Source organism: Mercenaria mercenaria, chromosome 1, assembly GCF_021730395.1.
Source record: "Mercenaria mercenaria strain notata chromosome 1, MADL_Memer_1, whole genome shotgun sequence".
Classification (NCBI taxonomy): domain Eukaryota; kingdom Metazoa; phylum Mollusca; class Bivalvia; order Venerida; family Veneridae; genus Mercenaria; species Mercenaria mercenaria.
Genome location: NC_069361.1, coordinates 83,252,536 through 83,273,851, shown reverse-complemented (window position 1 = coordinate 83,273,851; position 21,316 = coordinate 83,252,536). Strand labels below are relative to the sequence as shown.

General features: G+C 34.7%; 1 protein-coding gene across 1 annotated transcript in view; it reads left to right on the top strand.

Annotated features, from left to right (window-relative positions):
• Positions 1-2,689: 2,689 nt before the first annotated feature.
• Positions 2,690-21,316, top strand: part of LOC123564793 (ferroxidase HEPHL1-like) — a 34,608-nt gene continuing 15,981 nt past the window's right edge. The window contains exons 1-12 of the mRNA XM_045358620.2: positions 2,690-2,996; positions 8,300-8,547; positions 13,775-13,987; positions 14,423-14,565; positions 14,858-15,042; positions 16,273-16,379; positions 16,624-16,789; positions 17,308-17,588; positions 18,274-18,485; positions 18,823-18,973; positions 19,286-19,498; positions 20,424-20,658. Coding sequence (XP_045214555.2) covers positions 2,857-2,996; positions 8,300-8,547; positions 13,775-13,987; positions 14,423-14,565; positions 14,858-15,042; positions 16,273-16,379; positions 16,624-16,789; positions 17,308-17,588; positions 18,274-18,485; positions 18,823-18,973; positions 19,286-19,498; positions 20,424-20,658 — 2,294 coding nt within the window. The 5' untranslated portion in view covers positions 2,690-2,856. The remainder of the gene's footprint in view (positions 2,997-8,299; positions 8,548-13,774; positions 13,988-14,422; positions 14,566-14,857; positions 15,043-16,272; positions 16,380-16,623; positions 16,790-17,307; positions 17,589-18,273; positions 18,486-18,822; positions 18,974-19,285; positions 19,499-20,423; positions 20,659-21,316) is intronic.

The window sequence follows — 21,316 nt, the reverse complement described above, 5'->3', positions numbered from 1 at the left end:
CCTAGACTGGCTCCCGTCCCTATGTTTGTTCTATTATATTTTTCATATCTCAAGTTTTCTTCATTAAAAGTGGAAGTAATCTAGCAGGTTGTCTCTGTATTAACATTTAGCCATCAGACAAAGATGTGTTATTTCAGAGGCTAAAAATTTACTCATATAATGTTTGCCGTAATTATAAAAAAAATATAACCGTGCAGCACCGGAGCCATTCTAGGCAACACCGTTACCAAATTACAATTCCCGCATATATATATAAATAAGTACTAGTAAATAAATTCGTAGGAAATTGTTTTTTCTCTAGACGGAAACCATTGAAATAAAGGAAGGTCAATAGTTCGTTTTAGACTAGATCCTAGACTATATATATATATATATATATATATATATATATATATATATATATATATATATATATATATATATATATATATATATATATATATATATATATATATATATATGAAATTAGGCGCTGCCTATCTGACGGAAAAACCTAGTCATACAGATTCTATCTTCTTTCTGCATACATTTTTCTTTTTGATATTTTCAGTTTTGACAGTAAAAAACAAAGACAAATATCAAACAGGGAATGCCACGCACCAAAAACGCAGCCTCCTCAAAACGAAACCCACAGCACGCAGACGCGTGCACCACACACACACACACACAGCCAACACATTAGGACAAAACGAACAAACAAAGGAACACACACACACACACACACACACACACACACACACACACACAAAGCCACAGTAAGCCTGACGGTTTTGCTCTTCAGCCTTTTGTTATGAAAATTATGAACAAAGGCAAATGTTTTAAAATGTTTGATTTAAATGAACGAGATCTAATCATTTCTTCAAATGTGTCAAGACTAGACTGAGGATGGAAAATGGTGCTCATGAGTTGAAGGTAATAGATATCGTTGGGTGCACATAATCTAGCCCCAAAATGCACCAGAGGCCACTAGTCCAGTATATACCTACAGTCGGTGCTATGGGCTCCAACAATCATGCCTTTGTTGTCAATTCGTTTCTCTAATACAATTTTCTGAATCCGGGAATGCGAAGTTTCTTTTCAGTTCATGTGTAACAAATAGTTTAAAAAAAAAATACACATTAATCCTGCGTAACGTCACTGTTTATTACATGTTTACCTATAATATAGTAAGAAATGTTTTTTTTTTTGTGTCATTTTTATGGGTACTTGCATCTTCTGGCACAATAAATTTCAGCTTTTCAGTTTCTATATTATTTGTGTAAGAGTCTATTTATTGTATAAAATCAAATACCTGGATAGGTGTACTTTCTTGCTTATTGCACAATTTAGGGATAAAAATACGTTATTTCACGAAGAATACACGATGTTACGCTCAAGATGATAAAATAAAACGGAAATATTCGCTGTTTTACCTCCATGAAACGCCATGACGTCATTTCCGTTTCCCGTGCTAACGCCAGGGCCATTATCGATAATGGCCCCGGGGCTTATTATGATAATGTGATAATGCATGACGCAATGCGATAATGGGAGAATTTTCATCACAAATTTGTTACTATTTATAGGTACTCATGTAATAATTATAGCAGTTTATATCCTAAAGAAAAAGAAATACGTATACTACAGCACAAAGTTGAGGAAAATTATTTATAACTAAAATATTTCCGTTATACGGTTAATCATATTAATTATGATCATTGAAACCAGTCAAATAGAAATTTGTCTCCTTTTCGGGTGAATATTTGAAAATAGTGTTTAATGTTCTTCTAACAAATAAACTTTTGAACTTACATAAACTTGCTATCCTAAACACAGACTATTGCAATTCTTTTAAAATGTCATTATTGTGAAATGACATCTTTTAAGACAAATTTTGTCCCACTAATTTGCTATAGTAAACCTCTTGTGTGGGAGAACGGAAAACAACAACAAATAAAACGGTGAAGGTATAGAACATATTCCCAAGTCGAACGGTATATAGGTTTACTTTGACATAAACACGTACACATTAGCTATAGACGGAAAAACCTTCGGTTTTCCCGTATAATTATTTTTTAATTTTTATTTTAAAAAATGTGAATGTAGCCAGTCTATATCCTATGTCCAATATCATTGATAATATTACAATCAATTATCTTCAAAAATCACTAAAATAGACTTGCATTTGTCACAATCACATAAAATAAGAGAAAAATTACAAAAGTTGGAATTTTGTGACAAATTCTTTATTATCAGTCTAGTGGCTAGTCTAAGTTTGCTTAAGGAGGCAAACATAATTTTCATGACAACTTTCATGAAAACCGGGGTTTCTGAATCTTTATTTATTTCAGGTCTAATTTCTAACGAAGCAGTCCGACAACCGTATGTGTTAAAACTGTTATTAAGTGTCATTTTAAATTTTATTTGAGCCGTGCCATGAGAAAATCAACATAGTGGCTTTGCGACCAGCATGGATCCAGACCAGCCTGCGCATCCGCGCAGTCTGGTCAGGATCCATGCTGTTCGCTAACAGTTTCTCCAATTCCAATAGGCTTTAAAAGCGAACAGCATGGAGCCTGACCAGACTGCGCGGATGCGCAGGCTGGTCTGGATCCATGCTGGTCGCACACCCACTATGTTGGTTTTCTCATGGCACGGCTCATTTATACTTTCTTGGTTATCATTTATACGTTGCTGTGACCTGAGAGCGTTCAGTTGTCATGTTTTTGCGCGTGTAGCACGTTCAGTCTACATTTGGACAATATCATGCAATTAAATTGATTTGAAGAGTTAAGACACGAGCCATAAGAATGTAGATATTACTGTTCTGTCAAGACTTAGATTTAAATTAAAAATTTCATGAAAATTTAGGAAAATATGGAACTATTTTGGACGTTAATATTTGCATTAGGAGTGAACTTTTCTTCGGCGATGGAACGACATTATTACATAGCAGCGGTGGAGGTAGACTGGAATTACGCACCTTCGGGACGAAACCTGGCATCGGCCGACAATGAGTACGTTATGTTTTTTTGTTTGTTTCGTTTCAGGTTTTCCACATTTTTGCGGCTCTATCTGTCCAGATTTTTAATAATTAAACTATCAACTGTAATTATTTTATATCTTACCTTCCAGAAAAGCGCTTCTTTCAAAGTTCATTCCAGCTTGACTTTGCAAAGTCAAAAACACACTTAATTTGATAAATATTTATACATGATATTTAAAATATTGGGCTTTCATATTGAATATCATGTCATTAATGTTTAAGAGAGAGAGAGAGAGAATGAGAGAGAGAGAGAGAGAGAGAGAGAGAGAGAGAGAGAGAGGGCTATGGACAGATGCAGTTGCCGAAAGTGTTGCGTGTTGCCATTACAAATATTCTTACAGTCTGGTGTGTTATTAAAAAACGACAGTTGAAATGAATTAGCGTGGTAACAATTTCATTCTTTTTTAAAGATCAAGATTTAATCAGGGCTGTTATATTTAGATCTTCTCAGATCGTTCAGCACGACTATTATGCCGTGTTATTGGTACTGTTTAGTTTCTCAGCATGGCCATTTCGGCCTGGGTGGTTCCAATACTCCCGCTTTCATAGCCATGAGTATTGTATAATCACCCCTTGGATATGGTGCCTGCTTTTTAATTTTGTCTTTTGACAGTTCCTGTGATATGCAGGCTCCATAACCTTAGATCCCCTTTCTAAATTCCAGTTTGTTTAGTTCTGCCCATTGTTTTCTCTTTTGGGGCAAACCCATTACTTTATCTGGGGACTAAACGCCGCTTTTCATGGAATTACACGCCACAACACTTGTATCATTGAAGGTTCCATGTGCACCGCCCTTTGAAAACATCTGCGGATGTCTCTAAATTGCTCTTTGTACTTTTAGCATGTGTAAATGTTGAGTTCTGCTCAACCCGGGGCTAGAGGGCATGGACGGTAGCATGCATTTCCACTACCGTGAACAGGCTCAATCAAACCGAGCCTGCAACATTTTCGTTTTTGTCGTGTTGAGCGACCTGTGAAGTTTCCACTTTTTCTACTATATAAGAATAGAACGCATCCAAGCAATATAATAGCAGATACGATTTGACTGAGTCTGTTCATGAGAAGTAATGAAATGTATAACACCCATCACGCTTCCTAGCACCGGCTTAAGCGGAACTTTTCTTATAGTAAAACTGAATAGATCCATGATTCAAAAGGTTCGGAAAATATACCAACACTGACTAAGTCGGGGCTAATTTCTTACAGCTGCCACAGCGTACTTAAAGCCTGTTATTGTGATGGTTTAATAAATTAATAAGAAAATCACAGAGAAGCAAAGAACGCAACCAAGCAAAATAATAACGGACTAAGTCTGATGGAGTATGCGCGTGAGAAGTAATGAAATGTACCACATCCCTTAAGCCCTTATACTGGATCAAGCAGAATCCTACTGTAGTAAATTTAAATGGACTCAATGATCACAAAGGACCGGAAAGAATAATAACACGGAGTCCAACGTGGAGGCGTTTTACAGCCGTCACACGGTACTTAAAGATTATTGTTCTGATAGTTGTTAAGACCTTCCTGATTATTTAAGTTCTAAAACCAACATTCTTGTCAAAACATATCTGGATTTAATAAGTTTATTCAGTGGACATACTATACATTTTTCTTAAATATAAGCAATAATATAAGACAAGGATTTTACTGAAAGTAAGTTAATTGCATTCAAAAATCATGTAAAATATGTCTCTTCTACAGAGATATAAACATTTTACAAACCAGGTAAAGAAAACAAAGACAATTTGAAAAGTTTCTTGAATAAATCAATGAGACTCCATCAATCATATACACTGAGCTATTCGTATACACGTTTTAAGACTGCTCAGACTTAATGTACTGTCCATAGAATTGTGATTTAAGGTGTTCTCAAGTTTTAGGTTGAAAAACAACATTTTCTTATGGCAGTTATAAGGGATAGGCCTTTAATCTAGGGTTAGACAATGACGATCTGCACAAAATGATATTTCTCCCTACTCCTCCTTCCCCCCCCCCCCCCCCCCCCACACACACACACGCTTTGCACTGGAGCGTATGAGTTGTCGTTTACTTGTAGAGAACATATCAGTTCCCCTGCCCCCCCCCCCCCCCCCCCCCCCCATCCCCGCTTTGCACTCGAGCGTATGAGTTGTCGTTTACTTGCGGAGAACAAATCAGTTCTGGTACAGAATAAAGGAGGACAGCAGCTGAGCACATGAAAATTGAACCGAATCGGTAATTTGTAACCTACATATCATATTGCAAATCGCTTGTTGATTAATGCATTAATAATATTCTTCCCTAATTTGAATATACAGCCTGAACCTGTTAAACAGCGATTGATTTCAAACATTTATCCATGGGATGCATTAACGTATTTTAAAATCATGAAAAAACATCATATATGAATGCAATATTGAGTAAAGCTAATTCACATGTCAAATTCTTTAATAATGTTTATGGTCCCTCCTTATTTCTCATTTACAATGTTGGAGATCAGAAAATATATTTATTTTATGACTTTAATGGACTTTATGGCGTCTTAATTACTTGTTTATTCGTTGCACGTAAATTCAAAACAATAAATTATGTACATACACTTGCAACACAAATTAATCAATCATAGAAAGTCATGTTTGCAGAAAACGTGAGAAAAATATGATTTCAATCTTTCATTGTATTAATACAATTTATTTCATTTGCTTGCGTCTCTTTCACATGCATGCATACATAAAATATCAAAATGTAATGCATTATAGAAATAGTCAAATATTTTATTAACGTCTCATCTCATGTACATAATATTAAAATGTTTGATATAAAATGGATAAAAGTGCAAATGCCTTTCTTAGCAGAAATGAAACAGACGGATGAGATTAACTCATTGACTTAAATTTTTAATATTTATACACACTGGTTTATTATGGAAATAATTAATTCTTATCAAAACTGCTATATTATATACGGTATGAAGAAATAACGCTGTTGAACCCATTTTATAAGGTTATAAATTTAAAGTGCATGCAAATGCACATTGCACTCCAAAATCTAATGTTTAATATGTTTCAATTCACGATACAAGAAATCTGATTTTAATCCGACATTAAAAGCTCTTTATAAATGCCTGCAATTTTTTAAACAATTACCATGTTTTTGTTCCATAGGATCACAGCATTTTCAAAACCTATATATTATGGAATAAAAATTGGTAGGAGCAAAGACAGCATACTCGACTATTTGCGGACACTATTCTGACGTATAAGCATTATAGAATTATATGAGACTATTATATTTACATGTTTTAACATATTTTTTTTACTGAAACAAAACTTTTGAAATAGTTTTTATGTGTATGTGCGAGAGCGAGTGTGTCTGAGAATATCCATGTGTATGTGAGCATATATGAAGTGTGTGTGAGAATGTGTGTATAATTATGTAGTGTGTGAGAATATGCTCGAGTCTGTGAACATGTGTGAAGTGTGTGAGCATATGTGAATTGTGAAAGAGTACTTGTGCATGTACAAAATAATTTAATTAGAGGTTATTACACAGGGCTGATGTGCCTTAAGGCAATATTGGCATACTAGGAGAGGTATTGGCCCGAGGGCTAATACCGGTATAGTATGCCAATATCGCCTAAAGGCACACCAGCCCTGTTTTATAACCTTTTTATTGCATATGTTCCACTATAGTGTTAAAGTAATAACGACATTAAAACAATTTCATGTTACACAGCGTGTTGGATGTTTATGTAATGCGCGGGAACGTCAACGTTTTCTGATGACGCTGACGTCATTTCCTTTCAAACATTTGTTTTTAATTCATGCATTTTAGTGCCGTAGTTCCTTGCGTCCGACTTATTCAACCACCATAGAAGAAGAAGCTAGCGAAACTATGTATTCATACAATGTATTCTTTTTAAAATTAGTGTTAGCTTGTATATACTTGACATTCTGCCAGTGGAAGTATAAAATCTTGATGTTTTGAACAGCCGGAAGTGTGCCTGATATGGATTTTTGGCACACCCGGAAGTGTGCCTGATATCGATATCAGGCACACCAGCTCACAGGAACGCAAATATCGGCCTAATGCTGCTCATATACGTTTAAATCCAGTGCAAATTTGTTACTATATTTAGTAACATATGCAATAACTAATTATATACCACAAATGTAAAACAAAATATCTAAGATTTAACTTGCTAAGATAATATTGGCACATGTGCCAATAACATGTTATTGGCTTCAGTCAAACCAAGCCTGCAACATTTTCGTTTTTGTCGTGTTGAGCGACCTGTGAAGTTTCCACTTTTCTCTATTTTACTTCCGGTCCGTGTCGGAATGTCCGTGACATCGACGTCATGTAGCAGTGTATATGATAAAAAGTTGGTAAACGGCTGGGGTGTGCCTTTTGGACAAATACACAATAACCCCCAGGCTTTTATTGCACTAAATGTACGACCAGAAGGCATATCACAGACGTATTGACATCTTTATATTTTATAGTGTTGTAAGTTAAGTTGAAAAACCCAAAACGGACGTTTACGGAATCGTCGTATTGACGTTGTAATTGCATCAACCTATGCGTTGGGATCATTTTAGTCGACCATTTTAGTCGATTGTTTCATATGCCTGAAGTGACAATTCGACGCTTAGCAAATTATTGTTGTTTGATAGTGTCATACTTACGTTATAATGCAAACGCAGTCAGTGTCTTATTGTGCAAAATTCTACCATTTTTAATTCAATTTCTACAAAAACAAATCTTCAAAAATGGCATTTGTACGTCGGAAAACTGTATGACAAAGAATTTCACAAAGTGTGGCCGTAGTCTTCTGTCTCACTTGTTGTTTCCAGTTAAAATTGGAAATATAAGGAACATTTTCATCAAAACTATGTTAAAATGGGGATTTCTTAATATTTACTGAATTGTGTAAAAAAAGTTCCTGGCGAATTTTCAGCACTCAATAGACATAGATGATGAATGAATGTAGCTGGTACGCGCATGCGTTTAAGTCAAATAGCAGTTGCATTGGCAAGTCCGGCGGTCCAAGGATTTGGATTTTGAGTTAGTTCTAGACTTTCCCTACTGAGGTGGCCAAGTCGGTCTTGTACAGGCTAACTGGTGAATATGACTTTCTAAAAAATGAAAATATGTATTACCAACTCAGCGATCGTCGAACTTTAGTTATTAGTTATCTGTATTCATATATTTAAATAATGTCATTTTATGCTGATAACTTAATTATCATGCTAGTATATCAAGTCACTAAGTACTGTAATATTTGTTTTACAGGTTATCCCGGGAGAAAATTGACTGTCGTATAGACAGAATTGGCAGTACCTATAAAAAGGCAATATACCGGGGTTTTACAGACGAAACATTTACAAAACCTGATCTAGTTCCTGAATGGGCGGGGCTTCTTGGACCGCCAATTAAAGCTGAAGTGGGAGATGTTGTGATCATTCATTTCCAAAACTGGGCTTCTGGGAGCAACTTTAGTATTCACCCTCATGGTTTCCTTTACGATAAAGCTAACGAAGGTACGTTAGAATTTTGTTTGTTTTGGGTTTAACGCCGTTTTTCAACAGTATTTCAGTCATGTAACGGCGGGCAGTTAACCTAACCAGTGTTCCTGGATTCTGTACCAGTACAAACATGTTGCCGCAAGTAACTGCCAACTTCCCCACTAATGGAGGACTAATGATTTCAGACACAATATCGTTTATCAAATAGTCACGGAGAACTCACGACCCCGCGATCCGTAGACCAATGCTCTACCTACTGAGCTAAGCGGGCGGGCGGTACGTTAGAATACATGCCTGTCTATACATATCAATTCCCACGACATCTATAGAACGCAAAGATTACAAGAGGCTCACGCGAACAGCCAGCGATAGAAAGTCTTCGTGCATGACAAATGCACATCTAATAACCAAAATGATATCAAACGAATATTGTTTTTTTTTTTTTTTTTTGTTGTTGTTGTTTTTTCTCTCTCAAAACAGCCGCTTATTAAAAAAAGAGGCGGAAAATCAACGTCAGTAAACAGGATTGACGTAACAGACGGTTCACAATGTTAAATATTTCCTGCAGTTTAATGTTATGTTCTTATTTTAGTAAAATAACGTTTTGTTACCCAAAAAGCTGCATGTACAAGAAACGAAACAAAGAAACACTTGGATTTTATCCGAATTACAAAAGACATTGTGGAGCCGCAGCTGCTTGAAATATACTCTACATGTTATTGTATATAATGTATATATTTTTAAAATTGAATAGCAGAGCTACCGGCGCCGCGAAGCGGCGCCGACAGCGTCGCATTACGGTTAGACGTATGAACAAGAAAACGAATAGAGAGATCTAACTGTGTATACTATCGAGTTGAAAATTCGTGGTACTTTTTTGGAATCGGTGTTGTTCGGATTTTTTCATGTGCTCTATGCACATAGTAATTAATCAGTAAAGACGTCAGTAGATGCTTACTGTTTACGGTTGACAAAAGCGTCTCGCTTTCTGCTTTGAATATTTAATAAAAATTTAAATGCGCGTTTGATAATAAAAATTTAGAGCTAAATACATTTTGTACGAAGAAAAAAGAAATAAAGTACAATATTTTCACTTTGAAACGACTTTCCTCACGCTGCCATTACCGAACTTTATTATATTTACTTATGTTTGTAATGAAGACGTCATAACTCCACAGTGGTGTATTGGTTAGCGAGTTCGCGTTGAAAACCAGAGGCCGTGAGTTCGAACCTCACCTGGACCAGATTTTTTTTTCAATTCCTTTTTTTATTTCAGTTTTTTTTTTCTATTATTATGGGTTTTGAAAATATTGTATAACTAAAGTCATTCATGTGAAATTTAACAAGTGTTTAGTTTTGATGTGAGGCTCTAATTTAGTGCCTGTGCAGTAGTCAGTAGACATAACTTTAAAAACAAAAGCAGCTTTAGGATCAAAATATACAGGCATTGAACTGTGAAAAGCAAATAATGCCCTTCTCCACGTTCGCATATATTTCATCCGTTAGCTTTAAAAACACTGACCAGAGTTGATCTAAAAAAACTAAAACAGTTACTGTTGGCGATGAATTATCAATAAACATCAAAAAGGTTCTTACTACCATCCCTGTTTTATAGTGCCAAAAGATTAACCATAAAAGCCATAGAAATGTTAACTTAGAAGTTTAGTAAATAAACAGGGTTTTTCGAGAATTTCGGCATACACTGTTTTTTTTTTTCAGGTAAAATTCTGATCATTAACTTTTAAAAATTGCTAGTCTTTTGGGTTTAAAACAAGCTTTGTACAGTCATGTAAATGATTGTAATTTTCCCATACCAGGCGTCTATTATAGCAGTATTTTTGACTGAAAGTTAGACACAATCATTCTTCTTTTCAGAAAGAACCAAAATTTGACAATAATAACATTTAAAAGAATTACAATAGTCATTTCCAGGAGTACATACATTCTAATTTCTGTTAACTTTGGAATTGAAACATTAATTTTTTACATTAAGTCCTTATTGCCAAACGTTCACACGCAAAGACAGAATTCCTTCGGCTATTGGCCTAATGAGATTCTGTTAGGTTTGAAGCTTTTCAATTTGAAGGGGTTATCATTTGTGACTGGTTTCCAGTACAATGTATAATAATAATTTAATATGTAAAATTGTTGATGCAGTACGTTTCAATAAGAATAACAGAAATTATTCAAATACGTTTTCTTCTTTATCTTGGTGTAGATTTTAATCTATATCGAACTTTCTTTTAATTATATACAGAATATCTTACGAGTATTTCACATGTCAAGAATTAAATTTGATGCAGTCTAAAACATGCATTCAGAAATCACGAATTATCATTAATACTTATAATTTTAATAGATCTAATAGAACATAAACTTCCTAAATGAATCCATAAATTCCAGACAATTCCAACACCACTCCTTTAATTTTAAAGGGGCGCTGTGATTTTTCAGGGAGCTCTGCCTTTTAGGTAGCACCTAATTTCATATTATTTATTTTAAACTATACGTACATTATATACAATACATCACATTGGATAGCATTTGAGTTTCACATGTCTTAAACATTGCAATACACGCAAGTCTTATTCATATTAATGCCTGAATGTCTTACACATTGCAATACAAACAGGCTTTTACATTTCAATACATGTATTTTACACACTGCAAAACATGTACGTCTTATACATTTAAATGCATCTTAGATATTTCAATACAAGCAGATCTTACATATTTTAATCTTACACTTTTCAGTTCACGCAGATCTTATAAATTTCAATGCATACACGTCTAAAACACATCGCAATACATGCAGCTGTTATACATTTCAATGCATACACGTCTAACACATTGTAATACACGCAGGTCTTATACATTTGAATGCATACACGTCTAACACATTGTAATACACACATATCTTTACATTTGAATGCATAAACATCTAACACATTGTAATAAACACATATCTTACAATTTGAATGCATACAAGTCTAACACATTGTAACACACACACATATGTTTTACATTTGAATGCATACACGTCAAACACATTGTAATACAAGCGGGCGGATCTTATTTAAGACCTGCTCCAGTCCTACCTTTTAACCTTAAATTGTCACTGAAAAAGCATGACAGTTCTGACTATGAACAGTGACGCCTGTCAAAATAGAGTTTATTTCATATAAAATTCTATATAAAATACCTGTGGTTTTGCGTGCTAGTGTGGCGCGTGACCGTTAACTGTTACCTATTGTAATCATGGGTTGCATACACACAATAGAATTTGAATAGCCACGGAGCAGAGCTTTAATAAATGTCAATAAATGCATGTTGTTCTTAACAAAGAGAGTTATTAATAGCCAAACAATTGCAATACACGCATGCCCCACTAAAGACTACAATTACATGCATGTCCTAAACCTTGGAATAAACGCATACCCCAAATATTGCAAATATATCCTGAACATTGCAATACATAAATTCAAGGCATAACAATGTATACTTGCCCTATATGATCCTGCCAATTAGGAGTTAGGTCAATGTTTCGGAGAAAAAAGTTTGAACATCACCAGTTCATAGAAAGAAAGCATTTTTACATGAAAATCAAACAGCATATAAAACATGTATATTATTCTACAAAAGTTGTCAAAACCATTGTCAGTATTGAATTCCGGAAAGGGACTGTATGAAGGGGTCACACTTCTGGATAATTCAGCGCCTGTAAAACTCACCATTTTTAAAAAAGCTGTTACATGTCTTTGTTTTGATGCTTTTGCAACAATGCACCAGTGTTTAAACTTAAGATAACTAGGTAAAACATCGTTTTTGACAATTGTTTACATTTATTATCCCCCGCCGATGAAAGCGGGTGGGGGTATTGAAATGGCGTTGTCCGTGCGTGCGTCCGTGCGTCCGCCCGCAGCCATATCTCAGTAACTAGCAGGTAGAATTTCATGAAACTTGAAATAAACATGAACCATAATACTGCGATGATGCTCATCAAGTTTTTTTTATTGGTCAATTTTCCTTAGAGTTATTGCCCTTGATTTAATGAAAAGTGCCCAAAAATGTCCGTCCGCAGCCATTTCTCAGTAACTATCCGGTAGAATTTCATAAAACTTGAAACAAACATGCACCAACATACTGCGATGCTGCCCGTCAAGTTTTTGTTTTTTGATTGGTCAATTTCCCTTAGAGTTATTGCCCTTGATTTAATGAAAAATCCACGTCTGCAGCAATTTCTCAGTTACAAGCTGGTAGAATTTCATGAAACTTGAAATAAATAGGAACCAACATACTTCGACGATGTCTGTCATTTTTTTTAATTGGTCAATTTTCCTTAGAGTTATTGCCCTTTATTTGTTTAAAAGTCTACAGATTTGTACATAACAAACCAACCAATTGGTAGAATTTCATTAAACGCCTTTCATTCTTTTCCATGAACATTTATTATAAACATGTAAAGTTGTGTACCCACACCTGGTCACCACCTTGCATTGGTCACACCCCCCCCCCCCCCCCCCCCCCCCCCCCCCCCCCAAAAAAAAGATAATTTTTCATTCCTTTTTTTTTTCAAACCTTTCATGAATATTTTTCAACATGCAAAGTTGTACCATTCCCCCACCTCATCCTCCACCAAGTCTTGCTCACCAAACAATTTTTTTCTTTTTTTAAATTTCTAATTTTCCATCAATATTTATAATCATCATATGATGTTTTGTACTCTCACCCAGTCACCCCCGCTGCGTCCCCCACCACCAAAAAAACAGCATTCATTTTCTGTTAAACTGATTTTGACTAATGAAATTATTTGCCTCTTAGTAACATCCGTAACTTTTTGCCGGATATACTGTTTTGCCGTTCCTCACCACAAACCCTTTCGGCGAGGGAAACCAATGCATCGAATTTGCTTGTTTCTTTACAAATGGCATTCTTTTGTAAAAGGAGACAATGCCTTTATAATATTTTAAGGATCCAACTCTGTGGGACAAAACAGTAAAACATGTATTTGACAGACAAGTTGTTTGTCAAGATGTTGTTCTTTTACTAATAATTTCTGTTGTGATCTGATACTGCTAAACCTTAAATGCATATCTAATTTCTTGCAGTTAGAAATAAGGTAGATCTAGTTTGAAAGTTGATTCAAATTATAAAATGTCCACAATAATAATTTCAATACAGCTGCAATCAGGGAGATTTTCGTCACGTCATTGGTATTTTGCTACACCACGTTTCGCTTTAGGTGCTCTCTATATCGATGGTACACGCGGAAGTGATAAACATGGCGATGCTGTGCCACCAGGTGGCAGTGTAACATACGTCTGGTTTGCTGATAAGATTCACGCGCCAACTCTTCAAGACGATAACTGTGTTGGGTGGGGTTATCATTCTCACGTACGGGCATCAAAAGACATTGACACAGGCTTAGCTGGCATAGCGATAATTTGTAGAAAGGGTAAGTATTACAGTTAGCCCATGATGACCCTGTTTTGAGAGCATTATTTAACATTTGTGGTTTGACATTGTAAGGAAAGTAATCGTTACAAAAGTAAGACACACGCTTTGAACGTTAACAACGTACGTGCTAATAGTTTCAAGAGATATAACTTAATGTCTTTGCTGGAATTGCGAAACTTTCTAAGAAACGTGAGCGTTATAGTTGGCCCTTATTAGAATTGCAAGTTTCGAAAGCATATATATAAAACGTTTCTTTCATTGTAGGTAAATTTCACTCCAATTGTAAACATGATCTTTCTACACCGGATTCAAGTCTTTAATGTGATAATCTAGGTAAAAAGATGGAAATAATAATAAAAAAAAGACCATTCAGGATCGTGTTTGATTCATGTTAATGCGAACTCTATGGTTTCTTTTTGTTTATATCGTTCAGGAATGCTAGATCAGTATGGAAATCGATTGGACGTTGACAAGGAGCTCTATTTATACTCAGACATAGCAAATGAAAACAACAATTGGTATTTCGGTAAGAATTTACACCGATGTGGCGATCCTAGGATCTGTTGGCATCTGAAGGTATCACAAAAATAACACATTTATTATACGAGATGCTAAAGATATAAATACCTTCCAAAACATAAAGATATGCTCCTCTAAGTATTAAAATGTGATATGTAAAGAATTATTTAACATTTTTACAAATATTAACATTTTGACATCAGGCTATTGTTAGTACATCGCCGCTCGTGAAAATATTGGACCTTGAATTCATTCGGTAAATATATTTCTATCACACACTAAAACAATATTCATATATTTATATATACATAATCCAGTGAGGTGTTCATCATTATAAAAAATCATTTAGGAGACGAAAAATACCAAATTTAAAGAAAGCAACGACATGTACCACATCAATGGTTTCATTTACGGCAATTTACCGGATTTCCCCGTTTGCGAAGGTGAAAATGTCGTCTGGTATTTTATGTCCTTGAACCTTGGAGTACATACAATACATGCGAACGGACAGACAATGATTATAGATAAGAAACGGTAAGTTTTCTGTTATGTAATATTTGATAATTAATGCTAAAATTGTTCGTCATTGTAATTTTTAGCCCCAACTCTAACCCCTCTATCACCCCTGTGTAAAGCAAAAGAATGAACTGTTAAGCTTGGCCATTGAACGTTTGTTTCTGTATTTCTTCTGCGGCCAACCATTTTTGGTGGTTAGTTACGGTAAGCTGATATGTTTTAGGAGTGTTTATATTCGTTCAAAGCTGACCCCCTGCAAATTTCAACGCTCTGGATCAACACAAAATGACAATTGGTTGTACCGGATTTAGCTAAAACTGAACGTTTCTGTGCATATATCTGTCATAGTAGAACTTTGCAACGTGTGGTTCTGACGGTTTTTACTGTGCTAAATGCTTCAAGGGAGTGTTTGCTCTTACCTTTAAATTTATATTTTGTTATAAAAGAATAAAGTGATCATATTCTATTTGTTATGTATATCAAAAATTTCGACCATGTTGAGACTATAAAAATGGCATCTTCTATCTAACTTAGCGCAAGGTTTCTTCAGAAAAATATTTCAGTACCTGCGGAGATTACAATGACGTTAGACATAATTTGTTACATATGGATAGCGTTCTTTTAGATGTTTACCGGTTACAATTTAAATGCGTAGCAGATTTTATGGCGTTTATTTAGAAATAACATGGCAGCTAGCGTTCGACAGAAGTCCTCATCAGAAATACAAGTAACGTCTACAACGAATTGCATCACGATCTGTAATATTTTATATTTTCTTGTCATATAGCAGTACGACATCATAAACATCTTAAGTTCCTAATTAAGCTAAGCTCCTGGTTATACAAGAAAAAAATTCATTTATTAGATAAAAGCTTATTATATACTAGTTTAGTGGAATAGCCAGTGTTGCTGTTCAAAAGTTTTGTTAGAAAGGATTGTACTTATATTTCCTTATTATTGCCTTCAATACAAGAGCTATACTGTGTAAATCTGATTAAAAAATAACAACTTGCACTACTTTGAAATACCTTATGTCTGAATAGCTGCTTTTGAACTTAGAAATAAGCTTTATCATGTTTTATGTTAATGCATGTCAAATATTAAATTGTTATGCAGAAAATCCAAATATCTAGTACGTAATTACTGGTAGGTATTAAAACATTTGTATTCATGTTTATACTCATGTCAAAACATGATTTATTAGTTACAATTATTCTTACATAATTTTATAATATTTATATGTTATAGTACGGACACAGTAGCCTTGCAGTCTGCAAGTTTTTACACCGGTTTTATGACCCCAATCAACCAAGGAAGATGGCTTCTTTACTGCAGGAATCAACACAGCTATGCAGGTTTTTGGATATATTTCCACGTTTCATGTAAAAACCTCTCTATGTTAAATATATTTTGGGTAAAATCGAACTTACGTGATTATGTATTTCATGACGTACCTCTTCAAAACCTGTAGATCCATTTATTTAGACAGCAAACGGACCCAGAAATGTCATTAATTTTATATTTGTATAAAAAAAAGTTCCTAGCAATCATCGCTTTTCTCTGCACACAATGTTCTATGTGCGTGTGGTTCTTTTCTAGAGGGAATGATGGCATTCCTGCGAGTGGAGCAATGTCAATCTCGAAAAGGTGTAACAAACTCTGCATACAAAAAGACGGCTGTTCCAAGAAGAACACGAACTTATTACCTTGCTATTGAAGAAATTCTTTGGGACTATGCTCCAGGGCTGACAGGATATACAATTCCGTAAGTTATCTGTTTTTTAAATAAATCAATTTTTGCAGTGTTTCATTTTCGTAGTCTGCCCTTGTAAAAAGCTTTCATTTCACTTTCTCTGTTACTGTATACATGTTTGAGTGTTGTTCTCTCGAAATGTCTTTAGCTATATTTAGTAATTTGTGACCTTTATGTCCAAGGGTCATAACCTATATCTTTGCATGTTAAAAGATAAAAAGAATACAGGTCATGGACGAGCCTGGCAGACGTATATTATGAATAATTTGGGAGTTTAAGTTCTATTGAGAGTGTTTATATTTTTCTCAAAAGAAGCAAAATCAGTAAGCCGGTATTCAACATGGGTTTAACAAAACCAGAAAACTAACACATTGATAAAGCAATATGCAGACTGGTGACAATTCAAAATTCAAATGACTCTTCAGTGCTAAGTATCGGAAATTTGATTAAAATGTTTGTAATCGGCGTTTGCGAGACAGCGGACACTTGTTCGGTGGCGTATTTGTTTGGTTGTCTTTGTTTCCTTACAGAGGATCAGATAAGTTTTTGCAGCGTGGAAGACAACGCATTGGCTCAGTTTACAAGAAAGCAGTATATCGGAAATACACTGATGAGACATTTACTATGCCTGCACCACGTGGAAAACGAGAATTGCATTATAGTCTGGCTGGCCCGCCAATCAAAGCCGAAGTCGGAGAGCGTGTCACCGTTGTCGTCCTCAACAGGGCATCGAGACCGTATTCTTTTCTTGCCAATGGTGTTTCAATAACAAAGGAAAACGAAGGAGCTTTCTATAAAAACAGTCGATTTGGTAAACAAAAATTATTCTGTGTATTGTGTTGGTGCCTGAAAATAATTATACAACCCGTATTGTGTACCCGTGCACGTTTTGTCTATTCATGTATTCAACTTTTACAAGATTTGTACTCATTATTGTTACGTATTTGCGTTATCTTAATAACGGTCACAAAAGGACATAACATATTATTGGATTTACCCCCACCATGTCTCCGTTTGGATGCAGTTGCAAGTTATTACAAGAACTCCTCTTTAGATGTTGTTTTGGCCGGTTTGACACCAGTAGTCTTTAAATGTTGTGTAATCTTAAACATTAGACAATTCGTCATTACTTAATTTGAATTTATCAAAAACTGCTTCTGAATTCCTGATACTGTTTCCAAAGAAAGTCCATAAAGAAATTTGTCATCAAAATAAATTGTACCCATATTATAAATAAATCGTTTGAAACTTTTCAAATACTCCGAAAAACGACTACTGCCATCAAGACTCTCTTGTTTGTATAGAAATGTTTAACCGTCCAGTTGTTGAGTAAATTTGAGTCAACGGGTCTTTAAGGATTTTAGTTCAGTGAAAAAAAAATCATGTGTACAGCGTAATGAATATTGCTGTCATAGGTAGCTCCCTTAAAATAAATTTATAAAATTGTTTATTGATAAACCTTATACTTTAACCTTGTATATCAATATTATCTACAGATCATCGAGAAACCGGTTTTATTGTTAGTCCAGGCAGAGTCGGGATGTATGAATTTGATGTGCCGAAACAAGTTGCACCGACGCCATTAGATACAGACTGCATCACTTACATGTATCACTCCGCCGTGGACTTGCGCAGAGACATCTATACCGGACTATTTGGTCCTCTTCTTGTCTGTAATCCAGGAATTATTTCACCTAAAGGAAAACAGGTCAGATGTGAAGAATTATAAATTTAGTTAGCACGTCACCATACTAAAATTGAAATAGAAGAACAGAATCAAGAAAATGAACTCAGGAATAACGTTTTAGACTGGTATGGACTTAAAGTTCTTTTTAATATTTTATTACTCTGTTTGAGACTGGTATAGACTTAAAGTTCTTTTGAATATTTTACTCTGTTTTAGACTGGTATGGACTTAAAGTTCCTTTTTTGACTGTTTACCCTGTTTTAAATTGGTATGGACGGGGGGTTCTTTTTTAACCGTTTGCTATGTTTTAGACTGGCATGGACGGGGAGTTCTTTTTGAACTGTTTCTGTATTTTTAGATTGGTATTGATAGAGAGTTCTTTTTGAACTGGATGGTTATAGATGAAAACCTGTCCTGGTATATTGATGAGAATATCAACGCTTTCACTGGTGAACCATGGACAGTTAATAAAGAGGACAGTCTGTTTAAACAGTCAAATAATATGAGAGGTTTGGTTGTTTTAAGTCGGCATATCAGATGGGTCAATTCCATGTGTTAATGTTTGAATCTTCACATTTTATCATGAACTTAACTATGTATAATAGCAGTGTATATGATATTTGTTTAAAACAAGGACGAATAAGCATGTTAAGTCGTATTCAACATAAATAAGTGAACTTATAGAATATAAAATTATAGCGCTATGGTTGTTTTAGATTGTTTAGATGTGTTCTGTCACAAGAAGTTAATTAGCTTCATTCTTTTTCATTATTTAGCTTGAAGAAATAAGCTAATAATTAAGATTTATTCCATGTTTCAAGTGATTAACGGACGTACATTCGGGACACTTCATGGGCTAAGTATGTGTTTAGGCGACCGTGTTTCATGGCATATGTACGGTCTGGGAGAAGAGTTCGATCATCATCATTTCAGTTTCGAGGGTAATAATTTCCTACATGATGGTCGAAAACTGGACACATCTTCTGTGTTTCCTGGAATTGGACAAACAGTGACGATGATTCCAGATCAAGCAGGTAGGATTATAATCTATTTTTACAAGAACATCGGCTTATTGATTGATGTCCCAGTGTAGATAGATTTGTAGGACTGACCTCTCTTTGCAAAGTAGATGCCTTATCATATGTGTATATCTATTTGTGTAGTATTCCAAGAAGCTTTTTTTTTTGAAAACCGATGATGGAAGTGTAATTAAAAAAATAATTTATCTTAGTGCTTTGTCGCTGAATAAATCATGCTTTTGAGTTCAGGTGCAAAGAAATTAATAATAACGAGGGCTCAGCCCGAGAGTGATATGATAATACGCATCTGAACGACAATATTTTTTTTCAAGAGCAAATCTCTAAAGGAAATACATTATTTCGATTCTAACAAGTTACCAAAACTTTTTTAAAGTACGACATTCATTAAATAATTGCCCGTTTTCAGTTGGATTCTTTTCCAGTGCGTCGATATGCCGTTTGACGCTATGACGTAATAATTGTGACGTCAGAAAATTGTTGTATAATAATTCACAGTTTTCAGTCTTCTTTGTTTAGAAAAATTGAATCGCATCGTGTTAGAATTAATAATAATCAACGCTCAAGTTATGCACTATTTTTTTCATTCAAGGTAATATTTGGGTCTGTCAGGAAAACGTCAAGTCGAAGAAAAAATTTTTGTTTACTGCGATGAGTAGGTTTATGAAAGACTGACAACTACACCATTGAAAATAACTTAGTAATTTTTCTATCTGCATAAAAACTTAAATCTGACTCAGGGTTTTGGTGAAAAATGGGCGATTGAATTGGTTGGTACTTACCCGTTCACAACCGTGTGTTTATATTATATATACTCGAGCACAATGTCAGCTTTCTGTCTAGTCTGGTGCCACAATCAGGAACATATATTTTGTAGATGACATCGAAAAAACAAAACTGAATTGTATTTTAATACTTTAAGGAAGACTATTGCTACGCACCGGTCAGCTGGGTTATGAATCGGAGGGACTATTTGCTTGGTATGACGTCATTGTGTGTACGGATAAATACCCTGCCAAGATTCCCCCGCCTCGAATTGTGCCAGTGGTTAAGGGAGTGATACGGCGGTACTATGTGGGTGTCATTGAGATTATCTGGGATTATTGCCCGGAGAAAATAGATCCAGTAAATGGAGAAAGTCTTTTTAATCCTGACAAGTGAGTAGATTTAAATGTCATTAATCTTTACAATAAAGCTGTAAATAGGTCAAACAAAAGGGAAATGTTGTACATAAATCATTTAACAGGGAAAGAAGTTTCAAAATCAACTTTAAAATGAGAAAGAGATGAACCTTTCAATATTTGATCAAAACGACAACCGTTCTGTTTAGATGGCAAGTTGGTAACGTAAAAGAAAATGGCAGGTGTAATTCATTTTTAAATATTTTTTAAAACTTTATTTCCATGTCTGTGAAATACAAAATCTGAACTTGTGAAAGAACAACCATGCTTTAAATCTTCTATACCGGAAATTATAGAAAATAACATATTTAAAACAATGTTTACTTAAGGTATTAGGCCCCTAATAGTAATGTTTAAGAAATGGCATTTCCTTGGTATATTCTTACAGTTGACCGTGCTTTACATTGTGTTGCAAATTTTTAAAAACTTTTACTGTGCCGTTTTTTTTATAAATTTTGTGTAATTTATAGTATTTCCTTAAGCTCAAGTGGGGACAAATTTCAAAGTGATGGCCTTTATCTAAAACGTTTACAGAGAATTCATTATACCATTATTTTTTATGAAAGAAAACATCAAACTATTGGTAAACAATTATAAAACTTAAAATAAAACTGTCAATATCATTTTTAGGGTG